This window comes from Melopsittacus undulatus, chromosome 3 (assembly GCF_012275295.1).
Source record: "Melopsittacus undulatus isolate bMelUnd1 chromosome 3, bMelUnd1.mat.Z, whole genome shotgun sequence".
Taxonomy (NCBI): domain Eukaryota; kingdom Metazoa; phylum Chordata; class Aves; order Psittaciformes; family Psittaculidae; genus Melopsittacus; species Melopsittacus undulatus.
Genome location: NC_047529.1, coordinates 44,503,805 through 44,525,596, shown reverse-complemented (window position 1 = coordinate 44,525,596; position 21,792 = coordinate 44,503,805). Strand labels below are relative to the sequence as shown.

The 21,792-nt window shown below is 38.8% G+C and overlaps 1 protein-coding gene across 6 annotated transcripts in view; it reads right to left on the bottom strand.

Annotated features, from left to right (window-relative positions):
• The window catches only part of KCNQ5 (potassium voltage-gated channel subfamily Q member 5), a 271,782-nt gene that overhangs the window by 26,218 nt on the left and 223,772 nt on the right, over positions 1–21,792 (bottom strand). For 2 of the 6 annotated variants that reach the window (XM_005153167.3, XM_034060646.1), the window contains exons 4-9: positions 19,482–19,657; positions 18,960–19,085; positions 11,457–11,567; positions 9,678–9,773; positions 6,346–6,440; positions 4,784–4,810 (exon numbers count right to left, since the gene is read on the bottom strand). In XM_005153167.3, the coding sequence (XP_005153224.2) occupies positions 4,784–4,810; positions 6,346–6,440; positions 9,678–9,773; positions 11,457–11,567; positions 18,960–19,085; positions 19,482–19,657 (631 nt within the window). Of the gene's footprint in view, positions 1–1,710; positions 1,768–4,783; positions 4,811–6,345; positions 6,441–6,577; positions 6,667–9,677; positions 9,774–11,456; positions 11,568–18,959; positions 19,086–19,481; positions 19,658–21,792 lie in introns of all 6 variants that reach the window. The other 4 variants (XM_034060643.1, XM_034060644.1, XM_034060645.1 and 1 more) reach the window with 4 other exon arrangements.

The window sequence follows — 21,792 nt, the reverse complement described above, 5'->3', positions numbered from 1 at the left end:
ATTCCTCCTGTCACTCATTCCTCCTGTCAGTACAAGCATGAGCCATTCACTTCACTGGGATAGCAAAGGGCTTTCTAGTTCTTACTTCCTTTTTAAATTCTGTCTTTTCCACCTGCGATTTATGAAGGAAGAGGTGTTTATGGACACTAGAGGTCACTGTAGCTTCACTGAAGAGGGAACGAACCCTTCACAGCCGGTCCAAATGACTGGAATTGCTAAGACTTTGCTGCAATTGGTAAATGCGTACGAAGCTTTGTTTTTCTCTCCCGTACTCACAGCTCTGTCTGTCTTCCATGGACCATCTTACTATAATTTTTGGTTATCTGAGCATCTCTTTTCCTCCCTCCCCTTTTTACCTTTCCACCTTCCTCTATTTCTGGTCAAGTTTATCTTCTGCTCTGCTTCAGCCTCAGACCTGCAGCACTACTGCTTGCTGCTACCCACAATTTACAATTTGTTTCCCAGCTTTTTGTAGTGAGCTGGTTGGTGGAAATGGGAATAGGAAGAAATTGGAATGAATCAAAAGTAACTGGAGGGTGAGAGAGAATGCTTTGGATTTCGAGTCAAGACAGAAGCTAAAACTGTCAATATCACCCATGGCAAGCAGCAAGCAAACGTACATGCCCATTTTCGGCAGTTAACTTCCAATAAATACAGATATTGATTCTTACCAAGCTTACAGATGCCTTCACTGAAATTAAGATAATTTGAATAAATGCAAATGCAAGGGATAGAACAGTGAGACCTGAAGTTCAAACTTTCAAGACTTCTCCACCAGGCTCATGATAGGACCATGAACCCAAGAAAGGTAACCTTATACCTCATACCTTCAATGAGTAATAACAAGAATTTCAAGGATATAATGTCAATTTCAAGACCATGAAGTTCAATCGTCAAACAAAAATGTAGTTCTGGGGGCTTGTTTACTTTTTCCTTTTTCAAAACAGTTTCCAGATGAAGAGAAACTATTTTTTTTAATCTCCATTTTCTATCATCAGATTGTACTTCTATTGTCTGTTATTTTTAAAAAGTAAGAAAAATTGCAATAAGCATGAGTTATAAATCAAGGATTTCTTCTCATAAGATCCATCCATCTAAGAATTACCATTTTTGGTAAGAGACACAATTTCCACAGAATTCAGCTGAAGCAGATGGTTGATTTCACATGCATTCCTCTACCTTCCAGCACAGGATGCAGGGACAGCTTCCACGGGCTGCGTCCAAGGGGATTCTTCTCAACAACAGTTGCACATTTTGACTTGGTATTGCCTAGCTTGTTATAGCTTAAAATTCTTCACTAATTATTAGATGAAGAACACAACTGCCATGGTTATAAAAATCCTCTTGGACTTGGGGAAATGTCTTTACCCAAATATTCAACCTCAGTTTTAGATCTCTGCAGGGTAATGCATTCCAAAAGTTCAAGTCTCAGGCAGAGAAGGGGAACCAGGCTTCAGCAAAGGTCAGCGTGCTGTGCACTGCAATTGTCCGACCAGATGAGTTTCAAAAAGCTGGTATTATTGCCATTGTATTAATGTCATTGCAGGCAACAAGCAACAAGGGAATTACAAGCACTCAAAAATAAAGAAAGACACCTCCTTTGGAGAAGTAAGGAATTTCAAAGCACTAAGGAGGGGAAGTAAATGAATCATGCACCTGATGTTAGCTGGCATTCTCAAACATCATGTGAATAGGCAGGATGCTGAATACCTATGTTTCCGAGGGGTGTACATCCTGAAGAGCTTCTCTTTATTACTACAAAGCTTACTAGGAGTGAGGGGAGATAGAGGACCATATTACTAAGCATTCCACTGCTAGGTAAGGGGTTAGGCTTTCCACCTCAAGTTAGATCCTGCATCATTGGCATTTTCTTTTTCATATGGTGCATGCAGAGATTTTACATTAAGTATACTTTCAGAAACAGGTACAGTATAGGAAGGAGGTGGAGGGAATTCCAGAATATGATTTATTTCTTTCTCTCAGAGAAGGAATGAGTTTTTCCCTGAAGCTCCTATACTGGTGAAACTCCTTATTGAACCAGAGAGCTGTCTCAATAGGGAATTCATATTCAGGTTTGCTAGTTAACACTAGATGGGTGACGTTCATCCTTCGCAGACACCCAATGCATGTCCTACACACAGCTTAAGACTGCTTATGCTCTCAGGATGTTGTAAGATTCATCAGTCTTGATCAAGTTTCCTGCACAGGAAGAATTTCAGCCACATTGTATATTTAAACGGAAATAACATTATTTGCATGCAGTATGTGCATTTGTAGATACGGAGAATTTAACACACAGGTTTTTCAAAATAACTTGCAGATCTCTAGAACTGATTTATAGTAACTGATTTGCTTACAGTGTGGATACACCAGAGAAGTTATCTACCATTACTTTTGATAAATGGTTAATTAGGATATGTTCATATAATATTTTGAGTAATACAGCATACATACTTAAAATTGATATGAAGCTACAGACTCCTAAGCACAGCTCTCTCAAGTCAAATGCACAGCAACATTTAGTTACCTAATGAAAAACTGTAGGCCTATATGTGGCAAAATGCAAGAATTAATTTCTGTAAGTGTAAAAGTCATTTTGGTAGAAAAGAAAATAAGTAACTTTTACCTAAAGTAAATGAAAGCTTTCTCTACTGTTGTTAGAATGGAGTACAGATCAAAGAAAACAAATCAATGCACTACTTGTGCAAACACATCTTCATTTAAAGAGTGAAACAAGAAGCAGCTTACTTAGTTCACATAGCATCCCATGCAAGTCAATCAGCATTGCAGTAAGAAAGAAGTTAAAATAGTCGAGGACAGTCATCTCAAAGTATGTTGCAGCAGTTCATGTATACATTTTTACCACAAAAGACCACATACACCACATGTATATTCAATGACACAAACATATAGCAATATATCAGACAATAAACAGCCACTGTTTTAAAAAGCACTGAGTGGTCTGTAGGGTTTTTATTGTAGACCAGGATCTCAGAAGATAACTAGTTCAATTTTATACCTACACTAATTTGCAACAGTGCACAGATTGGTTTAGAGTTTCTGAAAGACACACACCTTCCATTCAGTGAAAATACAGTGAAAAATATCTAACTAAATAATTGTCTACTTTCAAAGCCAAAACAGTTACCACTAATATGGAGCATGTAATACAGTTCTGACAGCTGATTTGGTTTGGATTTGGGGTTTTCTTGCATATAGCATCTACTTATTATGAGAAAATTTCTCTTTAAGTGCTCGCAGGCATAACTGGGAATAACCTTTCCCTTCTGCACAAATCACTGTTTTGGGAGTGTTCTCATTTACTGCCAACTTCAGTCTCACCTTTAAAAAAGCTGAAGTCAATTTTAAATGTTGCTGTTGAAAGAGTAGGAAATACTTTTGGTGAGTGCAAATAGTTTGGATCAGGCTGTAATAATTTAAGGAGATCAATACGTTGCTAGCAAGCATATGGAGGTAATGTATATGAAAAGTCACAGCACTGACAGAGTAGGTGAAGTGCTCATGAAGGACATCTCAGAGCAACTCCAGTCCCCTTGAGTTACTGTGACATTAACAATAGTTATGTGCACATCAGGGAAAAGGATGGAGTCAGGTGCTAGAGGAGCAACCTGGAAAGTGGAACAGATCATGGGTAATTGATGTGAAGACTTTCCATCCTTGAGTAAATAACCCAGAAGAGTTTGTGAACTACAGTACAACTCAGGGGCATATGTATTTCGGGGGTTGCTGTGTCACTGCCATTTTTTGCCTTGGCTTTTCATTGTTTTCTGCTCAGGGGGTAAACTCACTGTTCTCTGATCTTGCTGATACTGAAGTGCTGGCTGTTGAATGCCTGCTGACTCCCACTGCTAATGAGTTTCAGAGGTAGCGTAATTTCTCCTGTAGCCACTGAGTCCTTTCCTGTCCCTAAGCATTTGGGCTACAAGTATAGCAAAAAGCAGCATTTCCTTTTACTGCCTTAGGACATGCATCACCAGGGCTTACCAGTGAGGATAGCCCTGTTGCGGTCCTATTCTCTGTGTGCTATAGGCAGCTGGCACCCAGGCTGGTAGAAACCCCGCCTACCCTCCTGGCCGGGGTGTTAGGGCTTATTTAAGGAGAGGTGCCGGGATGTCTCCCCCACCCAATCAGGGCCATGTGAGAGTGCAAACTCTGCACCTGGGAGGAGGTCAACTTCTGCAGTGGTGCTGTTCCCCTACCCACTGTGCTCCAAAATACTCTTTAAGAGACAATGACAGTATGCTTCTGCAGGGCAGAACCCTTGCTAAGGTGATACCAAACCAGCTCCACTGGGAGGTCCTGCCCCTGCGACAGAGGGCTGGTGGGCTTGTTCACAAAGCCAAATTCAGCCATATGCCTCGAAATTCCAGTAGAAGTTACAGATTCCTGAAAGCCACAAGCTTTGATTTTATGCCAAAGCTGAGGCTATGTCCTTGCCCAGTAGCTGGGTCTAGGGAGGCTGCTCCACTCACTACACTGCCACTGTTTGAACTGAGCTCCCCCTTAAAGTCAAAACATGTATAGAAACATAAAAATTTGCCTATTTTTTCCATACAAAAACTGTGACAAAGAAGCAAATTTCAGCAGCATTAGTCTATTGGTACAAGTTTAAAAAATATGGTTTTGTGATTCTAATCTGTTAGATTAGAAGTTAACAATTACAGTTACAGTTCATTGAACCTACTGTACAGAACCTGAGACAGCTAAAAGCCATTAAGAAGCAGCGATTGCACAGGTAAAAGAAATAAAAGAAACTACAAACCTGCTAGAAGCTTCCCCTTGTTCTTTTCTTCAGGTCAGGGTGTGGGAGGGAAAAACATACTTGTTATGCAGATAGTAATCACATTACTTAGTTAAAGATGATGTTAGATACATGGTAAACACAAATGGGTATGTTAGTGTACAACACACACATTACATTGCAACCACAAAAACATTCAGGCAAGACTCATAACTACAATGCGTCTGAAAAAGAAACTTTTCAGTTGTTTTAACACATGCATAAAACATGCTTAGTACATACCACTGCAGACTGAGCTGGCAAAGCACTTAGGCAAAATGCATTGCTGACACACATTTAACAGAAAGCTGTAGGCTCTTATTAGAAAAAGTTATCTCTGGTAAATAAAAAGGTTTAATTTTAGGATAGCACAGCAATACACTTATTTAAAATAACAAGCAGATGCACTTTTGAGGGACAGTCATATTTTAGAGTATTTAGGCGGGACACAGGTTCATTATTTATGTGATTTTATATCCATCAATTTAATACCAATGTTGCCTTCAACTTGTTTGCATATTTGTCAAAAATCAATATTCCATGTAATTTTTAACCTAAAAGCTCCTTTTAGTTTGGAGCATTTTGGGATTACAGCTATGGTAATGGATTACTTACGGCTCTGTTCTTGTCAACTCTTTGAAATTCAAAGATCAGCTTTGGGTACCCAGCCAAACCTCTTTTTGGCTGAGCTTTTTGGCACACGATTACCTTTTTACTGTCATGTGGATGTTCATCACCCAGCTTTGAGAGAAACCACTAATTCTCTTGCACTGTCTGCAATAACAACAGTTAGGATTCTTATCAGAGCTTTCCCATAAGGCTCTTAGTGCTCTCCTTTTTGATCTTTATCAGCTTTTACTTCCTGATTTGTGCCCCCTACTGAATCAGCCAACTTACTACCTTCTGGTAAATCTTTTACTGAATTATTTAAGAGTCTTGAGCTGCCAGTGCTCTGTGAATTCTCACCCAAACTAGGACATCAAATATTTCCTGTCTGCCAAACTGCGACATCAGGTCTTTTTAGTCATCTTCTACTGCCTGTGTGGGTAACTGAGAATATAATTCACCCTAAGGAAATACTGAATATATCTGAAGTTAAGATGAAGACGATCAAATTTCCCAGTGCATTCACCTGCAGAATACTACAAAGCTCTTTTCCCTTGGCAGGGTAGGTCTGCAGCTATAGCCTTACACAGAGGCACAGGCAGAAAAATGGCATTAAATCAAGGAACTAGCTCTGCATTAAACTTAATATTTTCCTCCTTAGAGATAATTTGGAACTGGGTGAAACCTTCACCTTGATATATGAGTTTGGGGGAAAATGTTTATAATGCCTGTGCTCAGGAATATTTCTTCAACAAATGGCAATGATTTATATTTGTCCCACTGTGCTAGGCTCCTAGACAATATTGATCTGATTTGTTAGTTGAGATTTCTAATGAGAAGGCTTAAGAAGACAAAACAAGATGAAACAGACAAATAGTAATTATCTATAAGCTTGAACACACATTGAGGACAGCACCAGCTGCCATATTTGTACCTACTTTGTAGGGCTGCAGGTATGCAAGGCCTTCAAATGAGGCTTCCAGGTAGCAATGGAAACCGATTTCTCATCAGCCGCATAACTACGCCATACACACTACGTGCAGGATATATGGTAAAAAAGAAAAAAACAAGGCAAGAGGGAGCAGGGAATGAAACAAAAAAAATGAAAAGCAGATTAGTAACCAATACAAGTCATGGCTTTCTTTTATCATTCATAGCACTGATACATGCCTGAGGGGAGGAAGTATACTTTCATAATATCGCCAGGTGGCTGTCAGGTTTGTTCGGCTGGTGTCAGTAGAATAAAACCGCCAAGAAGCCTGGTGTGGGGAAACAATAGAAAAGCACAAAGGAACCAAGAACATGAAGTGACAATGCCACCACACTGGTTATGGACAGAGGGCATTTTTTCTCAGACTGGGATGTGCACTATTAGGTGTACTAGGGAAATACCAGTAAAAACCTACCAAAATGTTGTGAATCACAGTACATATTACATGGTGAAAGAAGAGTTTCTGGTTTTGTGAAAGCACCAGAAGATATTCAGCAAAAAGAGGTGCTCAAAAAAGCATTGCAGTGATTTATCTGCGACAAGTGCACAGGGGCATCCACCCAAACTTGCAGTCTGAGGTAAAGAAAGTGCCATAATACATTTAGTAAATTACAATGAATATCAGACAAAAAGCATTTAGAAGAAAAGACAAGTGTTCTCTGTGGCTTGAAACAGTGCTAAATATTTAAGAACACACAATAAATCATATCAAAGGAGAGTGACCAAAGCATATCATTGAAAATGCATTCACAGTTTAGATTTATAACTGCATGTAGATGGTTTGACAGATCCTTTGTCCTGGAAACTGGAACAAGTTCCCTGATGTTACCATAACTATATTAATCTGTACTAACTGAGTATCTGCACTTTCTGTATATTGTCATCTACTAAATATCATTCCTGTATTTTTCTACTGCACATCTCTCAGAAATACATCTAGTCTTTATCTACAGGTGGAGAACCTGTCACTTTGTAAATTGATCAACATTCTCATTGTCAAAGATCTCTTCATTATTTTAAATTTGAAATTCTTTGGGTTTGGCTTATCGCCAGAGATAATTCTTATGTTTCTGTCCTATAGGTTCCAGTAGTTCTTCCTCTCTGGACTTTTATGTTCAAATAATGCTCACACTGAATATTTCTTACAAGCTAAAGAAATTGAGAAAAGTATCTCAACATGAAACATTTCAGCTTTCTATAGTGATACCTTAGCTATTTTAAAGTTAGGTAAAGGCTTTAGCAGACTGTATAGCTATGGCAACAGGGAAGTTAGCACAGATTAATTCTACAGAGTAACTGATTAGAAAATAGATGTTATCCTGATAAGCTATAGCACGCCTATTTCTATGGTAATTCACTATCAATATCCACAATAGACAATTTAAAAAAGTCTGGACACAGTTACAGTAGACAATGATCACACACATCCTGCATTATGAACATGAAATTTTCTCCAGTCCTGGACTATTTTTTTCCCCCAGTGTTTTCTTTACTTCCTCCAGTTTTCCAGTCTCATTTACAAACTTTAGATGCTGAGTTATATGTAGCATATATGTACATGTACATATGTAGCATGTTAGTACCGGCATCACAATACACAATGATAATATCAACTGCCTTCTCCTTGTTGCCTTCCTGGTTTTGTATCTAAGGACTGTAATAAACCAGCTGGAGTAACATACTGGTAACTTATATGAAGCTCTTGACTCTTCTTTCCTACTCTTTCCTCTCTGTGTTTCTCATCCTTCAGCAAATCTTTTTCAGAGACACTAATACTAGGACAGACATCTCTTGTAATACATTGATTTAATTGTTTCTAGATCAATGCTTGTATTTTGGTGTATTAAGGCTTTTGGTAAGAATTATTCCACCCTGTATAGTCACTCAGATCATCCTTGGGTTCATCCCTTTGTGCCTGCCCTCACCTCTCCTATTCTGCCAGGTCTTGTGTCATTGGCAAATATCTCCATCAGCAATTTTATATTAATTTCCAGGTTACTTAAAACGGTGAACATGAAAATGAACACGTAAATGCTGAACAGGCTTCATCATGTGAACCCACCACAAATGTCTTCTTTTTGCAATGATTTTGCCCATTGAGAGTCACTTTCTGAAATCAGTCAGCTAGCTAATCTTAATCTATTTAGCATGCTGTCTAATATTTTGGTTGAACTGTCATACAATAATAAGATGAGCTGCATCAAAAAATCTAAATCTATCCTGTTTCCTCTGGCAACCAAAATTGGAAGAAGTAGATTAGAATATATGTTAGAAAATATCCCAGACATTCATTCTACAGTACAATAGATACAAAAGAAGTGGCTTTATGTCTATTATTCTAATAAATATTAAATCTCAAATATTTAGTATTTAATAATAGTTGTACAGGAATAATGGAAAACATTTATTAACTTAAAAAATGCACTTCAAAGATGGCCTGGCATCTATCCTGAACTTATCATGAAATTCTAGCATATTCATAGAATCATGCTCAGTTTCTTTGCTTGGATTTATTATTTCAGATTTTAAACAAAAACAAAACAGCATAAAAAACCACTTGGGGTTCAAAGAAAATAAACTAGGCCACTGTAAGATTATTTCCCCCTTTTTTTTTCTCAGTGCACCAAGTAGAGTGAAGGTTGGTGCAAAATCATTCTTTAGAGGATGTTCTCTAGGACTGTAATTTAAGGAAAAACCCCAGTCAAAGCAGCAGTTCATCAAATATGCCACTTTCGCTTAAAAAAAAATCTTTCTCAGTTTTTGATCTGTCAGTTTTGGAGCCAAAACCATCTCAGACAATTCCAGACATTTTGGAATTGCTAGCACCTACATGTCCAGCTTTAGAATTGAGTAATAGTGAAAGCAGTTCCCTGGGCAGGACACTTTTTATTTTCACCAAGTATATAACTCATTGGAGCACTCTAAACCCTGCAGTAGATGAAAAGTAGCTTAGTACAGGCAAGAGTGCTGTGCTGTCAGTTGGGTTGTTTAGGGATCAATTCTATTTTGCCAAGGAATTCCCTAACTGCAGGCATGCAGTTGACATGCTTGACTTGGTTTCTCCAGCATGGATAGAAGAATGCAAAAACCATTCAAATAAATGCTATATAAATAATTACGTTGTTAACACACGGAAATCACTGAACAAACTTATTTCATGAAACTAACCAACCTGTTAAATGATATTTCCACAAAACTTTCCAAACTGAAGTAATAAAATCTGCTTCAATGTGTAGTTTAAATAACCTGCTATTGTATTTTTACCGATTTCTTATTTACCTGAATTAGACTGGCAGCTGGGTTCCTTCTTTTCTCAAAGTGTTTCTGACGATGCTGTTCCTGCACTTTTAAAGCAAATCCTGAGCCAAGGATACCCTGCAATACAATATGCCATTTATAATTATTTAGGTAGTTTTTCAAATAAATGTACATAATCAACTATAAAGATTTTGTGAAGATTTTATGCCATGTAATTGCTTCAGATAACATTTATGACAGTATATGAGAGTATAAGGTTTATATACATATATACATATATACATAGATACATAGATACATAGATAAAATCTAGCAGGAACATTCAGAGGAACTCAAGTCAGGAAGATGAAATGACCAGCTGCCAGATATGCCAGATATACATGGACCTCAAAGTCCATATCTGCAGTGCTTGATAACTTTTGATTACATAAAAGTTTGAAAAGGCTTTGCTTAATAGATTAAGACCATTTCTTCTCACTTTCCCATCCAGATAATCCTATTGCTCATTCTATAAGCTATGAAAAAAAGATGATGAAACCCCTCCCCTTTTACCTTTAAATAAGTAAGATAAACTTGACTACTGCAAAAGAGACCCAAAAATTGAGAATGTTTCCCTCGTTGGCTTGCAAGGAGTATAATATTCCTGCTGGACATGTCTGCATTATAAGGAAGAGCATTTCCATTTGATCCTTAGTCAGGATAAAATAATATTGGAAATGCACAAGATTCAACATGTCTCTTGTTTTACAGACAGATTCAACACAAATGTGTTTATGAGAAAAATTAGTATCTGTACATAGATATGACATGAGGAATAAAAGTTCTGGCATCTCTACTATGTAAGGTTAATAACATTTAACATGTTTATTGTATTTCTGCTAAGACTAACTGTCTTGGTGGTAATTAGGTGACAAAAGGAATTAATTACAGTAGCTGCCATTAAAAGTTACAGATTCACAAACAGGCAATTTACTATAATTATAACACACTATAATATGCCAACAATACTGAAATATTCTTTACTTAGAGTAAGAAAAAATGCAGTACACTAGATGATTCAATACTGTTGGCAAATGTGGACTCTTAATCTTAGCTTGTCTATATGGTTGAAAACAAATGTATTATTATAACATGCATGTTTTTAGTGATCGATAGATAATGAACCTGAGTATTAAAATACTGACTGTGTATATGTTGTGATAGATACAATATAATAAAATACAAATGTCACTTCTGATTTCATGCTTATTCAACAGTAATTTAAGAAAGGAAATTCTCTCACAAAAATGAAGTTATTTCTCAAGCTGCACTATATTTTTTCATTAGATGATTACCATTTCCATTAAAGTCTCTTGAAAGTTAGTAAAAGCAACATAAACAAACCATCCTGTTTATTTACAATCATTCACAGAAAATGATAGCTGCATTTTTATGTTCAATGACATAAACTTTTGGTTGATCTAGTGCCTTTTACTACACCCTGTCAGCAGCCTGAACATGGGCCTACAGGAAAACCTATTAGAAATATCTCACTTCTTTTTTCAGCTGATTTTTTTTTTCAAGAATCTGAAAAAACCCAGTAATATATAAGCCACAATTCATAATAAAAGACAGGATTTTCAACCTTACACAATAGTATGTGACCTAATTTAGTATTATTTACCAGTTTTGTCCATGCCAAAGGAACTTCCCAAACCTCAAGCAGTTACTCTTCATACAGAGAGCTTCCTTTAGCCTTTTGTATCATGATGACTCTAGAAGTTTCTATTACCTTTTTACAAATTTTACAGGCATACTCACAGCAGGTAGTGCAAAGAAAGAAATGCCAAGTAGAGCAAATCCTGCAGAAAGCAACCTTCCAAGCCAAGTAAGAGGAGTTTTGTCTCCATAGCCAATGGTTGTCAATGTGATCTAAAAAGAAATTAATGAATGCTGTGGTTTACTGGAAGTCACTGAGAAATTAGCTGCAGACTACATTGCATGAAACAGCATTTCCACTAAATAGTCCAGGACACATGAAATACATAGTTGTTTCTAAAAGAAAACCAAACATAAATAAATTATTACAATTTTCTAGGAAAAATACTGTTTATGATTGAATAAAATGGAGATAAATAATAAATGTGAGAAAAATATCTAAATAATCAAAATCATAGTATCGTTTGGGTTAGAAGGCACCTTACAGATCATCTAGTTTCAACCCCCTGCCATGGGCAGGGATATCTTCCACTAGACCAGGTTGCTTAAAGCTCTATCCAACCTGTGCCAGTGCCTCATAAATATCTTCCTTATATCTAATCTAAATCTACCCTCTTTCAGTTTAAAGCCATTCCCCTTTGTCCTCTCACTACAGACCCTTGTAAAAAGTGCTTCCCCAGATGTCTTGTAGGCCCCCTTTAGGCACTGGAAGCTGTTCTAAGGTCTCCCTGGAGCCTTCCCTTTTCCAGGCTGAACAACTCGAACTCTCTCAGCCTGTCTCCATAGGAGAGGTGCTCCAGCCCTCTGATTATCTTTGTGGCTATCCTCTGAACACTAATCAAAAGCTGGAAGGAACTTTAAGAAGTTCCCAGTCCTCTCCTCTTTCTTATGACAGGCTCAGATATAGCTATATCACTCCTGACATGGAGGACCAAAGACTACCACGCAGCAGATGTAGTGGTACCTCAGACTGTTGGACAATATTAGCCCAGACCTATGTGGGGAGAGGTCAAAGAGGAGGGCATCTGCAATTCCTTCATGTGGGGAGTGTAATCAGAGGCTCAGCATTCAGATGCTTCAAAAGCTGTGCTGCAAAGGCCAGCATCCCTGCCGTATAGCACCAGTGCATATGATGGCAGTTTGGTAAACATGGGAAGGTTTTCCACATGCAACTCATTGACTGCAGGCCGTGTAGAAATACAGTGCATATGCAAATGCCACTGGGATTATGGTGCATGGTTATGGTTTGGTGATCTCATCTCCAAGGCAAAAGACTATGGCTTCGTGTCTCTGTGTGTCTGAGGATCTTCCCTGATCCAAGGAAATGTCCTCCATGCTACTCCTGGCCTGGGAAGAACACCATGCCTGAACCTGGGGGCTGGACTTGCATGTAGGAGAAAGTGATGTCTTTGAGCTTCCCTCTTGTGGAGCTTGGACTCCCTTCCTGGTGCAGGCAGGAGGAAGTGTGAGCAGAGTGAAGGATTTCCAACGGCAGGATGGGAGGCTGCAGGGCGCGTGCTCAGGCAATGGCACATGATGTTAAAGGACAAAGATAGACAACAGTAGGCTTAATGCCAAGGACTCTGGGGCTTGTTATAGCAGAGAACATGTGCACGGAGAATTATTTTACATCGTGTACCAAATGTGGGCAAGTTCAGGCTCAGCAAATACTCTGGCAGGAATGAATTCTTCAGGAAAATGCCTCCTAGAGACATTATTTTGCTTCCAGCTTCCTCTAAGTTCATTCCTAGGCAAGGCGGCCAAAGCAATTCCATTTAATGCCAGGGTCACCACAGGACAAAAGAAGGAAAGTCTTTTGGAAGTAATTAGATTTCAACTATTTAGGGCTCTGTAGATAGTAAACAGTTCTTTTAATTGCTCCCATTGTTGGGAGCTAGCTGCGAGTGTAATCTACCCTGAAAATGCCATAGTGGCTAAAAGAGAGTGATCTGAAATTTCAAGTGGTTATCAAATCTCGAGTTTTGTAATGCTAGCCTGGTCACAGACATACCACCTTGCATGATTATCAGGTCTCGCTCTCTTTCCTTGCTCATCTTCACTTCCCTGCCTGAGCCCCAATTTTTTTTCCCAGTTTTTTCTGGGAAGCCAGTGCAACCCAGGGAGGTGGAAAGAATTATCCACATTTCTATGTGGTTTGTTTCTGCTGTTTCCATGAGTTGTGCTAGTTCATGGAGGCATCTAACAAGCTCCAGAGGCTGCATGTGTGGCTGAGATGGAGCTAATAAGGATGAAGGAAGATGGAAATGCAGCTTCCTCCTTTCTGGCAGAGGTGAGATGATGCCATCACACTCTTGGCCTAGCAGAGGGGCTTGATTTGGTTTCCCTTTGCTTTTTGAAGAAGGTATTCCCAGCTCTTCTCATCACAGAACAGTTTGCGCAAAACGGTTTGAGGCTATTAAGACCCCAAAAGCAATGAAGCATTTGAACGAATGAATCCCTGAATAAAAGTTCCTCAAAATTTGTTTCCAGGCCAGTAACTCTGAAACCATTTGAAGCCCTGGAACAAGCCCACTTTCTTGGCTTCTGTCCAGCTCCCTATCTCTGCCAGAGACTGGGAAGTACAGAGATATATCTCCTGCCTAGGCTGAGCAGAAGGAAACGGCACCAAGTGTCATCTGCATATTAATGATTTTGCCACCGAGCTGTCTTCCTAAAGGGTGAAAGACAAACTCGAACCTTTGGAATCTCACATCTGGGAGCAATCCAAAACTGGGAGCACTCACACAGACTGTGTTCTGGATTTTCTCCAAAGAAAACAACAAGACCACATTAAAGCCTTTCTCTCATGCTTTTAGGTCCTGAGGACTTAATGCTATCAGCCTATGCTTAAGAGTATCAGTCGCTTCTTGCTCACTTTGAGCTCTTTTATCTCAGGATGGTTTTAACATGGCTGTATAGGTGTCAACACCATGCTGTACTGCCTTATTCAACACTGAAAAAATGGGTTTGTTCTTCATTTTACGTTCCTCTCATCACACAACTAACAAAGCATTATTCCAGACAACTTCTGGTCAAGTTGAGGAATCCATCTTTGCTAGTGCTGCATGTGAATGACTAAACCAGTGGCCAGGCCCTGACTGGTATAAACCTGAGGTTAAATTAACTGAACAGGGTGTGGAGGAAAATGACTGGATGTGAGACCATGAAACATGAGAAATTTCCAGACATCACTGGGTGGTTGAGGGAAAGGTCACCAAATTTTGAAAGTGACTGGAGGAAATTATTTGGGATCTTTTGGAGATTGCAATCTTGCAAGGACACAGCGTGCAGGTGACTGCAACAGAGCTACCATACAAGATCAAGGGTGACTAGGTAACAGACCTACAAAATCTGCAGCAAACCCCTGAAGGTAATTAGGGACATGTTGTTTATCTGAGAAGGAAGTTGATCACAGCAAGCAGTGGTGATAAAGAGGTTAAAGATACAGTGAAAGAAATAACAAGGTGTGCAAATTATGCCTTTCCCAGAATACCTGTTGAGTAGCTCTCTGTCTGATTACCACAGACTAAGTCAGGACAACAAACCAAACCTTTTAGAGTTTATTTGTATAGGATTCATTTCAGCCAACTTGAAAAATAAAATGGTGTTTAGCATGATCTGGTCACCACAACATGCACGATGGAAAGAGAGATTCCTGCAGCATGTAACTCACCCAAACCTAAAATGTAGGACTTAGGCTTGCCTGAAAACAAATAGCTAGTGTTACCGAACAGGGACCATCCACAGCAGAGGCAGGAGAGAGAGTCTCAAAGAGATCTTCCATGGCATTATATGCCAAGAAACTGAATCACACTCCTACGTTGCTAAATGAGCTAGCTGAGTCCTGTCTTTTGCACCAGTTGCAAACCACTCCATTTTGGCTGCTTCTGTGAATGAGGTGTCTGGATAGAGAAGCCAAGGTGGGCAGTGTCACCTGCCTGGACTCAAAACTCACAGCAACAATAAAACCTCTAATGCAACTCATTGCTGGAGCTAATAAATATGCTAATAATAAGTGAGGTAATATAATAAAGGATGTGATTATATAACCTAGATGCCTTCAATTAGATGAGATAGGACCCAGGAGGCCCTCCTCTACCCTAATATTTCTTTGTGATGTCATTTTATGTTCTGCTAGCAGTACTTACCTTTTGAATCTTAACCTGATATCAATTAACTGAGAAAAAAAAAGTAGTTTGCTTATGTTATCATTATATTAGGTGGGAAAAATATTATTGATATTAACTCATTTGAGCTGGTAATTGTGACAATATTATTCATTGTAATATGTTTTGTTGACCTACAGGTCACTGTGAACTTCCAGAACCGTTCTGTATCCAGCTGTAACTACTGGATACTACTAAAAAAATGATGACTTAGTAGGAGAAGCTCTGTCAAATGTGCAAGAGAGACAGGAATCTTAATTGCATTACATTTGCAGGTAAAATTAATTGATGTACAAATTAAATGCCACTATAAGCACACACAGTTCTAGCTAGTTCTAGCAGTCCTCAGAAAAATATGCATGGTTTGGTTTTGAAATACTTAAGTTTTTTAATTGACCATTTGTTTCCATATAGTTTAGTTATTTTGTTATTAAATTACCCCTCTCTACGAAAGCAAATTTTGAAACTGAGCTCCTCATAGAACACACAGTGTTGTGTGCTGCTGTGTTAGGCAGCACTGTGGGGACCCCAATCACAAGAATATTAACAATAGTAACAGTAGCATGAAGTTTAAACTGCAGGTTGCGTGGTACAATATACAACTGCAAAAAGAGTGGAGTACTCATATGTAAATCAGGATGCCATATCCCGCCTTTTATTTCAGTACAAAAATATGAGCTTTAGAAATGGAGTCAGTGAAATGACCATAGCAGGGTGTGGGCCTCAAATAATCTGAATTAATGAATGGTTTAATTGATGAATGCTGAGTCTGGTCCTGTAAGGAGGGGCATAAGTGCCTCTAAAAGCTTGAAATGTAAGGCTACTCTTTGTAAGGAACTATTTGTAAGGAGCTATTTGTGCCTGACTTCAATACAGTCTTTGCTTGTTATTCTGCCATCACAGAATTCATTCTGGGATTTAGTAGTTACTCCATGGTTTAAGTTAGAACAAATTTTGCAAAGAAAAAAATCAATGAGACTAAGCATTAGTTTCCCCTAGAATGCTACACAATCTGACCTTTTCAAAATCTGCATGTGGGTTACTCTGGCAGTAAAAACAACCATGACTAAGAAGCACGTTATGCATTTCCCACATACTGTTTTACATATTATATAAAAAATGCCATTATTAAAATGGCAAAGATAACAGGTAAGCGGGAAACTGATTTTCAGTCACTTTACGCACTTAAACACATTAAAAATTTAAACACATTCATGTCATACACTGGGGAAAGAAGGAAAGATACAGCACTATGCAATACAGATTGTTTTATTTTTTTGATTACAGTTTGTTGGTTTTCCTCCTGATATCAAGAAAAGATTCCTATTTTCTCAGTTGCACTACTTACCTGACCTACATCTCATACATCTTCACTTCATAGTGTACAAAATATATTAAGCACCAATTTACACAATTTTTAGCAGCAGTTTTCCTAAAATATAGCAGTCAGCAAGAAGTGGAGAAGCAAATTCTAGAATAAAGATCTTGTTCTGGCTTCTAGAACAGGTCAGGGAGAAGGATCTGGATCCAACAGGAGCCTCAGTCAGAGCTGAGGTCTGAATTTGCTGCTACTTTCCCATTCCTTATGCATATGTTTCTACTTTTGTACCCACTGTTGCCTGCTGGCAGGTGGGTACAATCCTCTTCTTTGTCCTGTCTAAGCAGTGCTAAATCACACATGGCTTTGTAGAGAGGTAGAAGGTGTTTCCTGGAGAACTGGATGGCTGAAGGCATGTCTGCATTCCCAGACCTGTGCACTGCCACAGGAGAGTCTCTTGCAGGACCACATCCCAAGTGCTGTCCTCAAAGGGGTAATGATACCTGCAGACAGCCAGAGCCAGGGTGCTCATCCTAAGCTAGATGCTTCATGACCGTGTCAATAAAGCCAGGTTAGAAAGCTTTAAGCCAAACCTAGACCTCAGCTTTTGAAGAAAAGTGAAACAAAATAAACTACAGGGAAGCAAAACCTTCTCTCATTACTTCAGTCAATATAAATTTTATGTGTGTTTGGATTACAGGATGAAAATGTATATTTTATCAGAGGTCTGTCTTGGTGCTCTAAAGCAACACATTTTGGGAAAAATATTTCTGTGTTGTTTGTAAATGCACAACTAAGACCTATTAGGTCTGGCTTTTCCAAGCTCCCAGTTTTGTGAACAGAAATAGGCAAGACATGTAACAAATTATTAACCCTTAAATGAACAAATGTTAAATACACAAACTAGTCCTGCTAATAGGAAATGATCTTAATTTTGCTCAATAGGTAAACAAAACTTATTAAAAATACTTCTGAAGGATTTCAAGCATTTTGGAAAGGGCTTTTACCCAATTGCATGCTCTGAGCCTTCAGATACTACTGAGTCCAGATTAAGTCTTTTCAGCAGATGGTTTGAAGTGAGAAAGCTTCCTTTCTGCATCCCTATGATGAGGAAAGGTAGCGAAGTCTGGTTCAGGTCTTGCACTTGTTCCAGGAAAACTAATGAGTGCTCTAGCTCGTGTCAGCATTAATGATCTTATAGGCATCATTTCACTACCCAGACATGTCAGAGATCATGGTGTTTGTTCTACTCCATCAGAAGCAAAAGAAAAGCAATTTTATACTGGCTGGCAATAGCTATGCCATACACTTTGTTAGGGGGGATTTCTTAAGCTGCGTTAGTAATTCCCACACAGAGTCTAGCTCACTATAGGGCATTTTAAAGCCCAAACCCCTATATATTATGCTATTAAAATAAAAAATTAAAAAATTCACACCTAGTTTTTCATTATTAATTCAAAGCTGAGTTTATTTAAACAAGTGAGCATTCATGTAATCTTCCTTATTTCAGAAAAGCAGTCTTTCAGGCATGTACTGTTCAACAAAGTAAAACCAACTGATTTGATAGTTAATCATGAGCTCAACTAAATCAGGGCTTTTACATCTGTAAAAATAACACTGCTGAACCAGAATGGGGATATTTATTCTTGCTTTTTGTTCTCAAGGTACAAAGGAAGGAGAAACAACATCTGGGGTGCTGATGATACTCTTTACTGCAAAGCTGATGAAATAATTTTTTCCCTCTTTCTCTCCCAACACTTGATTGTCTTCGTGTACTGCAGCTTACAGCCCTCTGATTCAGATCAAAATAGCTCTTTGTGGCACCATGTTACAAACTATACTACTGAAAGGGCCTGGGTTAAAAAAATAAGACGTTCTTTTCTCTTGAAGGTTTAGTGGTCTGGTTTGCAGCAGAAACACGTAAAGACCTGTTCTGCAGGAAGGGGTGAAATGAGCTATGGATGTACAAATGAATAACTGGAGGAGGGAGCTTCTCAGACCAGTTTTCTGCCAGTGAAAACAATCAACTGAACAGCACACTAAGCTAAAATCCACAGTATATGACATTCAAAGCACTCTAGCATACTGGTTAAAAAGTGAGTATTATTTTTCTGTACTTACTGTGCCCCACCAGAGAGCATCTGCATATGTGGAGAATTGGTTATTTGCATCTTTTTCCACCAGATAAACCAGGAAAGATGAAAAGATGAGTACTAAAAATCCTATGTACCAGGCTGTGATTAATTCCTAGATAAAAGAAATCAGAGATCAACATCCCTTTGAAAGACTGAACAGAATAGCATTTCTACATGCATTTCTGGCATCTGAGCAGTTAAGACTCAAATGTTTCCCTAGGGACATAAATTTTATCTGAAAGTGCAGCGAATCTGCTGCTATGGTTTGATGCTGCAGCAACTTCACCAATATATATACAATTACAACTGCATGTCAGAAACATTTTCAACGTACTCTAAAAACTGTTATTATTTAACATGGGCTGATGTAGCTGTGCTAATGCCCATTGCAGTTAAAGTTATTTCAGAAAATTTCTTATTGAAGCTGATGTGTGTTTCCTTGGCCTCTTGTTGAATCACATTAAGTGAAGATATCAACCAAACAAAATCAGCATCTAGGATTACATACCTTGCTATGTGCATAAACTACTGAACCTAACAATTTCCAAGTGCCTCCTCTTCGGTCCATGCGCACCATACGAAGGATCTGTAGGAAACGAAGACTTCTCAGTGCTGATGTTGCAAAAATGTTACCCTGAGTTTTTGCAGAAACAACTGCTATTGAAGCGATGAGAACAATGATGTCTGAAAGAAATATATTACAGAAAAAATTAATGTCCAAGTACCAATAAATAACATATACAAGTACATGAGCTGAATGAGGGGGTCAAAAGAGAGACTTCTGCGATGAGTGGGAATCCAAAGCACTGAGATTCCTGGTTGAGGTAGGGATACGAGGTCAGGGCTGGTGTCAAAACTACCTTGGGACACCCCAGGGTGAAAACTGAGGGTAGTTAATTTTGAAAGCATATGGATAAGAGGAGCACTGTTGAAGGAGCTCATGAAGAAGCTTTGAAGCCTTATGTAGCAAACTGTACAAATAAGTAGATGGACTAGAACTTTCTCCATTTCTATCTTTTCCTGTACCAAATCTGCCATGAAAATACAAAGAAGAAAACAGAGATAAGAAAAAAAAAAAGAACAGACGCAGTGGTGAGTGTCCAGTGGAACCGGACTTAAAAGCACACATATTAATTTTCTATGAGGACAAGCACTGTGTGGTTGAGGCTTTATAGTTTCTGGACACAACTCCCCTGATGTACCATTTCCTGGAAAGGAAGAAATGCAGTACTGGGTACTCAGCAGCATTCTTTTTTCTGGCAGCCTGGAAAGTTTGTTGAAGCCCAGCAAGTGTTAGGATTTATGTCTTCAGGTCACAGATTCAAACTGTAAGAGCAAGTTTGTTATGCATGAACTAATCAGCCAACTGCCCTTAGAGCCAGAGCAGCATTTAAAGGGAGATGAGGAGAAGCAGCACAGTCATGGCACATGGATGCTGTGAGAAAGCAAATGTTCTTTTATGATGACTGGGGCTGACACACCAGTGTGCAGAGCGGAAAAGCACAGAACAAGTTCTGTGCTACTTCATCACTTCAGAATTAGTTTCCTGACCTTCTTTAAAAGCTTAAAGAGCTTTTGTAAGAAATAACTGCTTTTTTAAAAAGTTAGGATTTTGTGGTATTTGTGTGTTTCTAGGCAAGGATAACCTAAATGCACATTTGCCAATGAAGAACTGAAAGCAAGTTCTTGTTAACATGAGCTTTGATTCTTTCACTCATTTTGTCACAAGCATAGTTCCTACCAGTCAAGAATGACCCAGTAAGTGAAAAAGGCCCCCACAGGTCAGCTGTGAGGGAGACTAGCTGTACCTAAAAGCAGAAGACCATTTCCCTAGCCTGTTCCAGTACAGTAGGAAATAGCTTTGGTTCATTCTGCTCAGTCACCAAGGTAAGTTGAGATCCAAATACCTGCAAAAAACCCAAGTTTCTCTGAACTTACCTATGAATGGCTTTGTCCTTTTATTATAATAGTAAGGGTACAGACAACCTGTGATTTAAGGACTGTCCTGTTAAGTTGCGAAAATCCTTGCCACAAGATGCTAAAAATGTACATAGGCTGATCTCATTGGAGAAGATTTAATATAGGGCTAATACCAAGAGCCCACTTCTGGCCCAGGGAATCTCTAAGCATCGGGCTGTTGGAGGCTGAGAGACTCATGAAGAAATATCACTGTCTGTTCGCCCTACTTGTGTAATCTTCCCTGACTGTTTATTGTTGGCTAGTGTCACTGTTGGACATAGTATGTTAGATAAGGCTGACCTTCCACTTATTCCTAGGCTCTGACATTTTAAAATGCCTTTGGCTACTACACAGGTGAATCATAGGTGGATACTACATAATTGGCTAACAAAAAAACCCCTAGATTTGCTTATAGATGTAAATCCAACGAGTTCAGAGATCAAGAGACAGAAATGGATAAAGTATCCTGGGGTGTTTCTGCACAGTACAAATCTCAAGAGCATGATGATGAGCTTCAGAAGGCCTGAGTGAGAGTTCAGAAACAGGACGACTGACCAGGAAAAGTTAAAGACACCACAAATTCTAATGGAGATCAGAAAAAATAGAATCATAGAATAGTTAGGATTGGAAAGGACCTCAAGATCATCAAGTTCCAACCCCCCTGCCATGGGCAGGGACACCTCACACTAAAACATATCACCCAAGGCTTCATCCAACCTGGCCTTGAACACTGCCAGGGATGGAGCATTCACAGCCTCCCTGGGCAACCCATTCCAGTACCTCACCACCCTAACAGTAAAGAATTTCTTCCTTAGATCCAGTCTAAACCTCTGTTGTTTAAGTTTCAACCCATTACCTCT